Source organism: Notamacropus eugenii, chromosome 2, assembly GCF_028372415.1.
Source record: "Notamacropus eugenii isolate mMacEug1 chromosome 2, mMacEug1.pri_v2, whole genome shotgun sequence".
NCBI classification, from domain to species: Eukaryota; Metazoa; Chordata; class Mammalia; order Diprotodontia; family Macropodidae; genus Notamacropus; species Notamacropus eugenii.
In genome coordinates, this window is record NC_092873.1 from 198052585 (window position 1) to 198066394 (window position 13810).

Genomic DNA, 13810 nt, shown 5'->3' on the forward strand with positions numbered 1-13810 from the left:
AGTGCTTGTGGGAGGAAGAAGGGAAGGGATAGAAGGACCAAGGTAAATACAGTTCCTGGGAACACAAAGCTGTCACAGAAAGGAAGCTTTTACGTGTTTCTGAATGAGTTTTGAAGATCTCCGTTGCTTACAACTATTTACGTAAAGTGGTTACAGAAATTGCTGCTCTGAATTAACAAACTTACTAGCCTATGCACTGTTAACCAGTAATACTGACCCTGATACTAAATAAATCCTGATCAGAATTGGTAGGTCACCAACAGCAGAAAGTCACTGAAACTTAACAGGTGGTATCTATCTAGCCATAATGGTAGATCAAGGACTTGAAACTCTTGGGCTTACTAAATATTGCTCTTCATACACTATATTTTGGCCGAACTGGTCTGCTTGAGTGTTGTTGTTGTGTCTGTCCTTGGTTCTCGAAGAGGACCATGACATCAAGATGGTGACATGACTTGCAGTTGACTGTTTTGAGAGAAGGAGGGCTGTGCAAGGTCACCAGCCTCACTTTCTCCTCCTGAGCCATCAGGGTCCAGTGGCCTGATACTCATCAGGACGAATGGAGATGGCCCAGGATGCAAGTTTAGCCAAACTGGATTGCTTGAATGAATGAATGAAAAACATTTCAGTTCCTTCTGTGTGTTAAGTACCCAGGATACTGGTGACAAACTAAGACTATCTCTGCTTCCAAGGAATTCACATCCTAATTTGAAGAAGCAGCACAAAAAAAGAAGGTTCAGATGCAGAGTGGATGGAAAGGCCTAATGTTCTTTAGGGTATATTGACAAATAATCTGACAATAATATGTGGGAGTCCAGAAAGTGTAATGGCTAAATGGAAGGTAAGGCCTGAAGGGCACAGAATAAGGAGAAGTCCCTCTGACCCCCTTACCCCACACCCAGCCACAAAAATATAATTCTGAACTTGACAAACATGAACCAAAATGAAAATTTTCATACACAGTGGAATGTATACTTTCATACAAAGAGAGGATTGTACTTGAAATTCTGTATCTCCATAAAACACAGGCTGTTTTTCTTTTTAAGTACATGATAAATTCAACATATAACTTCCAAGGCTGTGTGCTTATAATTTCTTTCTAGCTTTCCTTCTCTTCTCTTTTCCTTTCAAAACCATGTTTCAATGACTCTTTTCTTTCTTTTCTTTTTCTAGTTTTTTTTTCTTTTGGCAGCTTTATCATATTTCCCTCTTACTATAGAATCCCTCCTCCCACCCCTACCCCAAATTGAGGAGGAAAAAAACCTTCTTAACAAATTCCCACATTGACTGCGTCTCAGTCTGGCTGGGCAGATGGTAAGGCCTCACAGTTCCTCACATGTGACGTTCTGTATTCCATCTCCAGGCATTTGCACAGCTTGACTGGCCCCATATCTAGAATGCGCTCCTCACCTCTTCCTCTTAGCAAACTTAGCTTCCTTCAAAGCTAAACTTGAGATCTGCCTTCTACAAGAATCCCGATTGTGATTCCCCCACTTTCTTTGCAAAAATACTTTGTATATATTATATTAATCTGTTGTGTTGATTTTCTATGTACATATTGTATGTCCTCCAATAAAATATAAGTTCTTTGGAGATGGGGACTGTTCCACTTTAGTCTTCACATTCCTCACCCTTAGCACAGTGTCTGGCATATGGTAAACACTTTATACATATTTTTTGAATGCTAAATGATTAAATTACATTGAACTTTGACACATATAGGATGATGTAGCAAAGAAATCATCTAAGTAAACATAATTTGTAATTTCTAAAAGACAGGTCTCAAAGAAGAGTGAAAACCTATGAAAAGTACATTAAGGGAAAACGTTTTTTTCTACACACACACACACACACACACACACACACACACACACACACAATCCTCTACCTCTCACTAAAAAAAAAAAAAAAACTGTTTGAATCCTTTTTACTTCTAGAAGTCCGAGGGCTGAAAGTCTTCACTATAATCACATTAGATATTCATATTCAAGTTTTTTTTTAAAACAGTATCATTTGGCTGCATGTTCCTAAACCCCTTACATAAAATACTGATTTAGATTCATGACTTCTATAACTTTATACCCCAAAGTGCTATGAAATCTTTTGGAAATTAGGTCATTCACAGTTACACTGCTTTCTTCTTTGCAGGCTAGTGAAAGATGCTCCTTGGGATGAGGTCCCCCTTGCTCACTCTCTGGTTGGTTTTGCCACTGCCTATGACTTCCTGTTCAACTACCTGAGCAAGACTCAACAGGAGAGATTTCTTGAAGTGATTGCCAATGCCTCGGGATATATGTACGAAACATCCTACCGCCGAGGATGGGGGTTTCAGTACCTGCACAATCACCAGCCTACCAATTGCATGGCCCTGTTGACGGGAAGCCTGGTTCTGATGAATCAAGGTGTGTGGTAAATTCAAATAAGGGAATAGACTGATGAGGCTTAGATTCATCCTGTTTCCCATTTCCTGAGCAGGAATGATTCTGACTGCTTGCTGTATTCTTTATGCTACACGTTCATACGCAGCTCCTCACCAAGCTCATGACCTGGGGTCATTGTGGGACATGTCCTAACTAATTCAAAGTTGTATTTTTCTCTTTTTTTTTGGATTAATTAGGCGAACTTTAATCTATTGAATATGGTATTATTTGTGATTTCCTTAGGCTACACAGTCAGAACAAAAAGTAAAGTGAAGATTTGGCCATTATCCAGCAAATCCTGGCAGTGAAGACAGCTGCCTGGGGTTAAAAAGTTCATTTAGAAGTGATTTGAGTTGGCTGTCCAGACTACTCAGGCTCACTAGATCATTTCCAACATATCACTTCATTTTTCCTTTGTAGACATACAACCTGAGCTTACAACATGACTGCCAGTCTTTCCTTCCCCTTTGTTCTTGGGAGGGCTCTGAACCAGCAAGATCATAGATTTAGAAGTGGTAGGGCCCTTAGAGACCATTGAATCCAACCTCTTTTTATTCATGCGGAAACTAAGTCCCAGAGTGGCTTGCCCATGGTCACACCAGCTAGTAAGTATTTGAGGCAGGATTTGAACTGAGGTCTTTATGACAAATCTAGTGCCTGAGATCCATTATGGCGTTCTGTAAATGACTCTCTTTCTGTATTATTATTAAAATAATGAAGAAGTCACAATTATATGAAACAGTTAAAATATTCAAAGAATACTTAGGAAGAAAAGTCATTGTGTTAAGATCTTGGATATTATTCATACTGAGGATTTTATCTCAGTCTAATTTCCCTTTTTGTCCTTTACCTATAGTATGTGCCCTGGGAATGGAAATTAATTTTAATATTCACCTCGGTAAAATATAAATAGGAAGGAGGAATTGCTGTTTCTTTTCCTGTCTCTTGATAAATATAATAAATTTCAAGGTCCAACATAAGAGGAGCAACATGATATAGCAAAAGGACCACTGCAATGGAATTCTAGGTTAGGGGTTCAGCTGAGTGACTCAGTGGGTAGAGTTCTGGCCCTGGAGTCAGGGAGACTTGAGTTCAAATCCAACCTCAGACACTTAGTAGCTGTGTGACCCTAGGCAAGTCACACCTCCTGCCTCAGTTTCCTCTTTTATAAAATGGAGATGATAGTAGTAGTACCTCCTCCCACAGTTGTGAAAATCAACTGGGATAACAGTTGTGAAGCACTCAAAATATTCTCAGTCCTCACAAAGTAACTGTGCAACCTTAGGTAAGTTACTTCACTTCTCCAGCCATCATTTTTTTCCTCAATAGAAAAAATAAGGGTAGATATAAAAAAATGCCTTTTGGATCTTTAAAAAAAAAATCTGTCACCTGGCATTTGGGTGGATTAACTATGCTATTGCCTGCAGAATACAAACTGCTTGCTGAATTGCCATCAGTATGTAATGCCACTATAGCTCTTTATGCTCATGGAGAATTATCAAGTATAACTCTTTTGGACATTTTGATTTATGTATGCTTTTTCTCTCTCCCATACTAGATTATTAGCTTCTTCAGGACAAAGGGCATATAGAATACTAATATATTGAGTATAACGCTGAATACGGTACATACTGCAATAGGAGAAACTGAGGGCAAGGTCAGAAATCACACCCCCTTCAAAAAAAAAGCCATCGAGAATCAATATGAACTGGAATAGATTAGCTAAATGTAGAAGTAACCCAGCCTAAATAATGGAGTATAAAAGTATTGCTTCTGAGGGCCTCCCCAAATCCCAGGATTTAAGATGTGTCCTAAGTCTCCACCAGGAAGACAGGGGTGTCCATCTAATCTCATTGGGAAATAGGATGTCTCCCAATCAAGCAAGCATTTATTAACTACCTACGCTGTGCTAGGCACCATGCACGGTACTGAGAACAGCAGTGCAAAGAATGAAAGGATTGCTACTCTCAAGAAGCTTACATTCTAAGTCTCACCAACCTAAGATAATTAACCATAATCTTAGAAATTATTACATATGAAAATATATTTTAAAAATAATAACATGAAAATTTTTAGTAGAAGAGTTAGTAGCCTATGAACAGCCTAGAAAATAAATAAAAACGTTTTGTCACCACCGTTGTCCAAAGAAGAAGGTAATGTTTTCACCGCTGCTACCTTTTGAAGGTGGAAGCTTTAAAAAACAGATGAGATTTTCAGAAATGATCAACTGGTTAAGAGACAATGGTTTCTGAGAAAGGGACTTGGATTTCTAGATCATAGTTTAAATATAAACCTGGAGGGGAAAGGAATGACTTCATGTCCAAGTCTGTGATAGAGATGGAGTTAGTCTGACCAATACCTTGGCATTAGGAAGAACAGATTTCAGAAGTCCCATATAATAGACATGGGCAAGTGAAGAGGGCACCTAACAAAGGCTGGTTAAAAATCCAATTTCCTTGGAATCTTATGAATTTGATTACATTGAGATCTTACAATGAAAAGGAAGGAAGCAAACCAGACACATAAATGTGCCAAATCCAGATGCTAAGGAGAATATAGTAGGTACAATCTAAGAAAAACACAGTACTGAGGTCACAGTACCCAAGAGATCCAGCAGTGAAACCCATACCTCAGTTACTTGTATGCAAATGAACCAAGGATGAATAATAAAGTGAAGTAGAGAGCCTAATGCAAGAAGGCAAATGTAATCTCACTGAGAGTTGGACTAATGGAATATGAATGCATGTGTGTCCAAACATAGTATTTCATCAGTACAGGAAACTTTCAGGGAGAAAACCCTCTTTATCTATGCAGTCTAATGCTCGGGAGAAGACTGTGGAGGAGGGAAGTAGGACTGAGGAATTAATTATGTGATTTATCCAGGATCAAACAGCCTACACATATCAGAGATGGGAATTGTACCTTTTTTCAGCCTCTAAGTGGCTTTCCTCCTGGCTCTGAGGCAGGTACTCTCTTCCACTTTGCCACCTTTCCTCTGTAGGTATAAATTATGAAATCCTACTTAAATTCTCAAAAAAAAGTGAGGAATATTTGCAGTATTACTGAATGGTGTTAGAGCCTTGCATCTCTAGTGTTAAGCAGTGTCTGCCTTATAATAGGTGTTTAAATAGTTCACATAAGGAATTTATAAAATGCAAATAGCATAGATTAGTCCATTTAACTCATTTAGCAGAAGTAGTTGTTTTTTTCTCCCACTCAGTGTCTTTAAGTATGGTCTTGGGTTGTTATTAAATTTTTCTTTGCCAATTAATTATGCTTGCCATGTAATTTTTCTGGTTCAGGTTATCTTCAGGAAGCCTATTTGTGGACCAAACAAGTTTTGGCCATCATGGAGAAGTCTATGGTCTTACTCAGAGAAGTCACAGATGGCTCCCTCTATGAAGGAGTCGCCTATGGCAGCTACACCACCAGGTCCCTCTTTCAGTATATGTTCCTGGTACAGAGGCATTTTGATATCAACCACTTCAATCACCCTTGGCTTAAGCAACACTTTGCATTCATGTACAGAACAGTCCTTCCAGGTGAGTGAGTTTCACAAAGGAGGTAGAGAATTAAGGAAGGTAATGACTCTTAGCTAAATTAGAATTCAATTTTTTCTCCATTGACGTAGATTCTTTACTTCCATATGCTGGGGAAGGATGAAGTCCTTGGGTTATGGGCACTTACTTATCCAGGATATTTGTCTTCTTAAGCAAAAGTGGTACATTCAAGAATAAATGCATTTTATACATAAGCACAGCATGTTTTTGGAGTGGATGTGTGTATTTATGACAAGTGCAAAATTACAATAATGGTAAGAACTTTTAAAGAACAGATTAAAAAAAGGTTAAAAGGCAAGTTAAAAGAAAAGAAATTTAACCAAGAACATTTCTTCTCTGTGTGTACACCATCTTGGTTTTATGTACTTGAGGTAATTTTTACATATATGAGAAACAAGTCCTTTTACTGATAGGTTTATTTTCTTGAATGTGTATATAATCCTTAATTATCCTACTTTGTTTTTCATTCCTTCTCCCAATCTCTTAGAAGTGCCTAGATATGCAACTCAAAGGAAAGATTCCAACTGCATTTAGCAGTAGGATCCATGGGATGAAGGGTGGAAAAAGGGTGGATTAAGGGAGAGCACACACCAATGAGCACAGGCCTTCCTTCTAAGTTCTACTCCTGACTGGCTGATTTTTACATGGAGATAGTTTTTAAAATCATTTCTTTGAGAGATATAATGCTTGATGAGGCTCTCAGTCATTTCATCTTATCATTTAGGAGAACTGAGCTTTTAGTGACAGTATAATTTTAGTGTGTGATTGCAAGGTACAGAAGAAGACCCGTGTCACAATCCCTTGCTTTGGTCAGTTTTAGTGACAGGACAATAACAACCGACATGTACTCGGTACTTTAAAGTGTATCAGGCACTTTTCAATATATTATCTCATTCAAGACTCACAACCACCTTCTGTGGTAGATATTATTACCCCATTTTACAGATGAGGAAGTGAAGCACAGGGGAATGAAAGAACTTAGGTTCACATTTCCTATTTCTGACTTCCCATGGGTTAGTTAACCTCTCTTTAGAGAAGCACAGTCATCAGTTAACATATGCAAAGGATATGTAGATTGACTTGGTAGAAATTTAAAAAAAAAACAAAACCTCCAAACCCTTAATTTCTTAACTTCTAATAAAGTAGACCAGTTCCTGGGCTTTATGTAAACAAAATATTTACGGAACATTCATGTAACCATGTCAGTATATAGAACCTGTGCATATGTTTCATAAAGGTAATTTCATAAATCTTTTTTTAAGATTAATGTGGCTCCTAGAGAATAAAATATATAAATGCCGTGGGAAATATTTATTTTCTCCATGTAAGTTTTTAAGATATTTATTCTTTCAATATTTCCTTCCCCCCCCCCCCACCCCCTTCAGGTTTTCAAAGAACCGTGGCAATTGCAGACTCAAATTACAACTGGTTTTATGGTCCAGAAAGTCAGTTGGTGTTTCTGGATAAATTTGTCATGCGTAATGGCAGTGGCAATTGGCTGGCAGATCAGATTCGACAGAACCGAGTGATAGAAGGTCCAGGAACAGCATCCAAAGGGCAACGCTGGTGTACTTTGCACACTGAATTTCTCTGGTATGACACACTGAATTGTCTTCAAAGAGCTATGGTTTTGACAGTTGGTCAATCAATAAACACTTATTAAGTGCCTACAGTATACCAGGCACTGTGCTGAAAGCTGGGGACACAAAAGAGGCAAAAGACAGTTCCCAACCTCCAGCAGCTTGCAATCTAATGGGGGAAAAAGCATGCTAACAACCATATACAAAGCAAGCTATGTAAATAAGTAGGAAATAAGGAAGATAAAATAAGAAACAATTAAGAGGGAAGGCAGTGGAACTATGTCTTTAGGTGATACGCAAGCTACATTTAAAAAAACTAATCTAAAACTTACACATTTTGCAGCACATGGCAGCATCAACATGATTGATATACTGTGCCCTATCTTAAAACCAAAAGACATCTCTGAATAGTTCTCATTTTTGTGTTAAATGACCTTTCAAGTTTGCTTTCCTCTCTTCTGGGGGAGGAGATATCTCCCTAGTTCACATTATCACAGAGCAAAACATATGCTTCTGCTTTACATCTCTTTGGATGTGGGTACAAAAAGGAAAAAATAAGCTTTGGGCTGCTATCATAACACAAATTTCATATGATAACATGTTTTGACAAATGGAGTATGAGAATTTCCTAACTTTGAAGAACTTGTTTCTAAGCATGTTTTTAGGGCAAAAAAAGTGTACAACAATGTTACTTTGCTTTAAGAGCCATTCATCATTGATTTGCCTTAATTTAAGAAAATAAACTTTTAAACCTCCAGGGAAACACTATCTCACCATCTGCTTTATCTATTGCCAAGTACATTGTTGTCACCCAATACTTTAAAATAAAAAGTACAAAGAATTGGTTTAATCATTAACCCATTACATCTTTTACCATCCTTTGGAAAGTGAGCTGCTCATAGTTTGATTCTTCCATTTTATCAGAGTTTCACAAATACATTAAGCCATTAATGAGAAAAAATAAAGAGGTTAGTGGTACTTTTCTTTGACTTACATTTTCGATGTTAATTTGCAATTATAAGAAAATGTTTGAGACTTATAGGTAATTTATAGGTTAAATTGTTCCATAATGTCTCCCACTTACCAAATTTTGTAAGGTCTAATCAAGGAAGATTTGAAATGAGGAAACATGGAGAAATAGATCAATGATAATTATGAGCCATTTTCTCTCCACTGGCACACATGAATTCCAGTGACATGAGAAATATACAAGAAGATGGAAGAAAGTCTTTATTTTTTGCTACTTTTGGCTAGTACTGTGAATTTGCTTTAATTCAGCATACACAAGTGTCCTGAATGCTTGCCAAAATATATGGAAAGACTGAATTCTTGTTGTTTTGAAACTCAGAAATCCCAAAATAACAAACAGGTCCAGAATCAAATAAGTATAAAACCAACTCCACCCAAAGTTGCTCCAGCTTTAAAGGTAGCTGATGACCTTCCTCCTGGAGCAGCGAAGTGTATGAACCTCATTCATGCCCACCCATCCATAGGTGCTCTGAGCAAAAGGTAGCAAGTGTCTGTGAACCCATAAAAACCAATGTGGTGCAAAGGAAAGAAGGCCAAACTTAGAGTCAAGGGATCTTGGTTTTGAATCCTGGAAGCTCTGCAACTTTATTCCTCGAGTGATGCCATTTAACTTCCCTAGGCCTCAGTGTCCTCCATTTGTAAAATGAGAAAGTGAAGTCACATGGCCTTGAAAGTCCCTTGTAGACCTAAATCTATGATCCTAAGGTTTTTTTCCCCAACTATGTAACAACTTGCAAATATGTACATGCAATTTAAATGGATCATAGAAGGTTAGGAATGGAAAGGACACTGGAGGTCATTAAGACCAACCCCCTCATTTCATATAAAAGAAAACTGAAACCCAGAGAAATGAGGCAATTTGCCCAATGTCACATAGATAATAAGGGGCAGAATTGGAACCGTAACATGTCTCCTATTTTGCACAGCAGTGCTGTTTCTTCTTCAGCATGCTGCTTCCTTTGGGGCCTTAGGTTCAGACTAAGGAGTGGAATCTAAGGAAAAAAAGATCTAAAAAATTATAAATAGTTTCCTGAAATTTCATCTTTGTGTAGTGCACTCTGGCCTTCTAGCAATAATGCACTTTCTTCCTAAGTTCTACCTTTGTTTCAAGTTTTGAGAAAGATAACAAAAATCAGACAAGACAGAAGTATGATGGAACCTCATCATGATATTATTCATTATAATTCTTTTCCTGTCATTTCCACCTAACTAAAAGTCTAGGAAATGTCCTCAGATCGAGAAGCTCTGACTGGGTTCACTATTAGTAGTAACAGCTCTCAAGTTTCTGAGAAAGAAATTGAGATTTTCTTGACTGTAATGCCGTCTGTGTGGGCTTAGGATTGCTATGGGATCCCCGAAGAATTCTAGGCCTCTGGGCCTCCCCTAGTTTGACAGATGCTATGGTATTCCCCTAAGGAGCATCATGGCTTACTGTACTTCCTAGACCTGTGTCTAAGACAGTGCAGGGCACATGTTGTTTTTATGTTGTTCTCCCAAATAATTGCATACTTAATTTATATTGGTATAATAAATATATGTATGTATTTATTATATTTATTTTTATTTTAAATATATTTATTACTATACATATATACTTATAAAGTACATGTACTTTATATTTGTATGTTATTCTCCCACTTGTTTCATGTGCTCTGATGTGTCATCCATTTGACTTTGAAATTCATGTTTATCTTTTATTTAATATTCACTTTTATAGGTATGAAGCCAGCTTGGGTTCTATACCTCCACCAGATTATGGAACCCCTACGTTACATTATTTTGAGGACTGGGGTGTTGTGACTTATGGAAGTGCCCTGCCTGCAGAGATCAATAGACCTTTCCTTTCCTTCAAGTCAGGAAAACTTGGAGGACGTGCAATTTATGACATTGTTCATAGAAACAAGTACAAAGAGTGGATCAAAGGATGGAGAAATTTTAATGCCGGCCATGAGCATCCTGACCAAAACTCATTTACCTTTGCTCCCAATGGTGTGCCTTTCATCACAGAGGCTCTCTATGGGCCAAAATACACCTTCTTCAACAACGTGCTAATGTTTTCCCCAGGTGTATCAAAGAGCTGTTTCTCTCCCTGGGAGGGTCAGGTCACAGAAGACTGCTCATCAAAGTGGTCAAAGTACAAACATGACTTGGCTGCTCACTGTCAGGGAAGAGTGGTTGCTGCTATGGAGAAGGAGGGAGTGGTTTTTATCCGAGGGGAAGGAGTTGGGGCCTACAACCCTCAGTTAAGGCTGAAGAATTTCCAGAGGAACCTAATTCTCTTACACCCTCAGCTCCTCCTCCTTGTGGACCAAATCCACCTGGAACAAGATAGTCCTCTAGAGGCAGCAGCCAGCTTTTTTCACAATGTGGATGTCCCTTTTGAGGAGACTATGGTGGATGGTGTCCATGGGGCTTCCATTAAGCAGAGAGATGGTACGTATAAAATGTACTGGATGGATGATACTGGCTATAGTGAGAAAGCAACCATTGCTTCAGTGACATACCCCCGGGGATATCCATACAATGGAACAAACTATGTGAATGTCACCACACATCTCCGGAGTCCCATCACCAGGGTAGCCTACCTCTTCATAGGACCTTCTGTAGATGTTCAAAGCTTCAGCATCCATGGGGATGCTCAACAGCTAGATGTATTTATAGCCACTAGTGACCATGCTTATGCCGTGTACCTTTGGACAGGTGAGGCTGCTGGACAAACACCCTTTGTGCATGTCATTGCAGATCGCCAAAAGATTCTGTTCGATCAGTCTGCCATCGTTAAAAGCTCCCCTGTGTCTGAGGTGAAGGACTATGCTGGAATTGTAGAGCACAGTCTTCAGCATTTCAAGCCAGTTTTCCAGCAGCTGGAGAAGCAGATCCTGTCCCGTGTCCGTAACACAGCTAGCTTTCGGAAGACTGCTGAGCGCCTGCTGAGATTTTCCGATAAGAGACAGACAGAGGAAGCCATTGATAGGATATTTGCAATCTCGCAGCAGCAGCAGCAGCAGCAGCAGCAGCAGCAGCAGAGAAAGCAGCAGCTACAAGGCAAGACAAAGAAGAACCGAAGGGCGGGCAGGCACTACAAATTCATTGATGCCGTCCCTGACATTTTTGCACAGATTGAAGTAAATGAGAAGAAGATCCGACAGAAAGCGCAGATTTTGGCACAGAAAGAGTTGCCTATAGATGAAGATGAGGAAATGAAAGACCTTTTAGATTTTGCTGATGTCTCCTATGTGAAACATAAAATTGGGGGGCCATTCAGAGGCCAGTTTGGGCAGGCCCAGATGGTGACAACTGCCCGAAGTAGGGCCCCCTCCATATCTGCTTCCTATACCAGGCTTTTTCTCATCCTGAACATTGCGATTTTCTTTGTCATGCTCGCAATGCAACTGACTTACTTTCAGAGGGCCCAGAGCCTGCATGGTCAGAGATGTGTCTACGCAGTCCTTCTGGCTGATAGCTGCATTTTGCTCTGGCTGTACTCCTCTTGTTCCCAGGCTCAGTGCTAGCCATGCTGCTATGACTGCCCCGCCATTTGATGACTTCTGGAATCAAAACTCAAAAAACCCTAAGAGGGTGCTAATTTTTTTGGGTGAATTTAGACTTCTCAGATGCATTCCAGGAAATCTGAGAGCAGGAGAAAGAGAAGGATCTTTTCAGGAAGAGGGGAGATAGAGAGAAACAGTAAGGCTTGGGGCATGCATAACTTCTTTAACCGAAGACTCACTTGATGGTCCCCTAGCATCTGGAAAAGTGGTTTGCTTTGCTAATGACAATAATCAAAACATGATTACTTTTAGCTGAAACAAAAAATTCAGAATTAAGCGATACTTTTCTTAACCATGGCATAAAAAAGAGGGAGGGGGACTAATTTTTAGAACTGGGTTTGTCTCATAAACTGGATGTTCAGTTCAGACATTATTCCATGACTACCAGAGAATTTTAAATCTTGAAACACAGTTTGTTTGCAGTACAAAATTCTGCCCCCTGGAGGTAGTCTCAATAGTGATTTAATTAGGTCACTTTATTGGATCATACCTTTAAAGCTGGATGAAACCTTAGAGGCCAGTTAGTCCAACCCCCTTCCTTTCTTTTTGCAGAAACTGAGGCCCAGAGAAAAAAGCGGCATGGCCAAGGTCACATAGGGAGTTAGTGGAAGAACTGAGATTCAAATTCAGGTTTTCTGATTCTGAATCCCAACACCCTTTTCACCACACCTACTTCAACAAATATTAGTATGTGCTTTTGATGTGCAAAGTCCTGAACTATGCACTGGGAAAACAGAAAAACAAAACAGTCCCTGCTTTCGAGTAAGTCATATTCAGCAGGGGATATAACACATAAACGTATATGTACACACCCGCATATATACATATGTATATATATGCTATATATGTATACATGTGTAGAAATATGCACACAAATAAGTAAATACAAATATTTGCATCTTGGGTTAATATTCAGATGTGCAAAAGAGAGAGTGCCACAGTACCATGAAAAACTAAGAATTTTTTTCCTCCCAGAGAGCAAAAAAATTTTCTTGGCAGTATAAATCTACACATATATATATATACACAGAAATACATACTCTCTCTCTTTCTCTCACTCTCTCTCACTCTCTCTCTCTCTCTCTCTCTCACACACACACACACACACACACACACACACACACACACACACCTGACAAACATTTCCCAAACTTCCAAGTGTAGCTTTAAGATAAATTCTCTTATCCAATTCACCATCAGGATAGGAGGTTTAATTGTGACTGAAAGTTAAGTTTGATTCTGCTATCCTTTGTGTGAGGGAGGGGGAGAAAACTATCAAGTAAAAGGATAAACAATTGGAAGGATCATTTGTGTGACTTAGAGATAAATTTCCACACCAAAGAAGATGAGAAGCAAAATATTTTATATGATGGTTATGTTTCTAATAAGGGAAGAAATGCTTTCCTTCAAGTTTATTTTGCTAAATAAACAGATGGTTATTGTCTCAGTTTTTATAGTCTTGTCTTTATTGTGTTATGTAGGATGTCCAACTTTTCCCCCATTCTTCAAAAATTTGTATTTCACTGAAATTTTATTTACAGATAGGTCCCAAATGATGAATCTCATGAAGTAGGTGAATGTGGTCAGATTCACACTATTTGGAGTTATAATTTTGTAAAAGGTGGTAATTGGGACAAGCCTCATGGAAATATCCAGTGCAAATTCAAATA

General features: G+C 38.8%; 1 protein-coding gene across 9 annotated transcripts in view; it reads left to right on the forward strand.

Moving 5' to 3' along the window:
* DSE (dermatan sulfate epimerase) overlaps nucleotides 1-13587 on the forward strand; it is a 96082-nt gene extending 82495 nt beyond the window's left edge. For all 9 annotated transcript variants that reach the window (XM_072643087.1, XM_072643083.1, XM_072643089.1 and 6 more), the window contains 4 exons: nucleotides 2149-2402; nucleotides 5723-5962; nucleotides 7366-7573; nucleotides 10307-13587. In XM_072643087.1, the coding sequence (XP_072499188.1) occupies nucleotides 2149-2402; nucleotides 5723-5962; nucleotides 7366-7573; nucleotides 10307-12101 (2497 nt within the window). In that variant the 3' untranslated portion in view covers nucleotides 12102-13587. The remainder of the gene's footprint in view (nucleotides 1-2148; nucleotides 2403-5722; nucleotides 5963-7365; nucleotides 7574-10306) is intronic.
* Nucleotides 13588-13810: the final 223 nt, after the last annotated feature.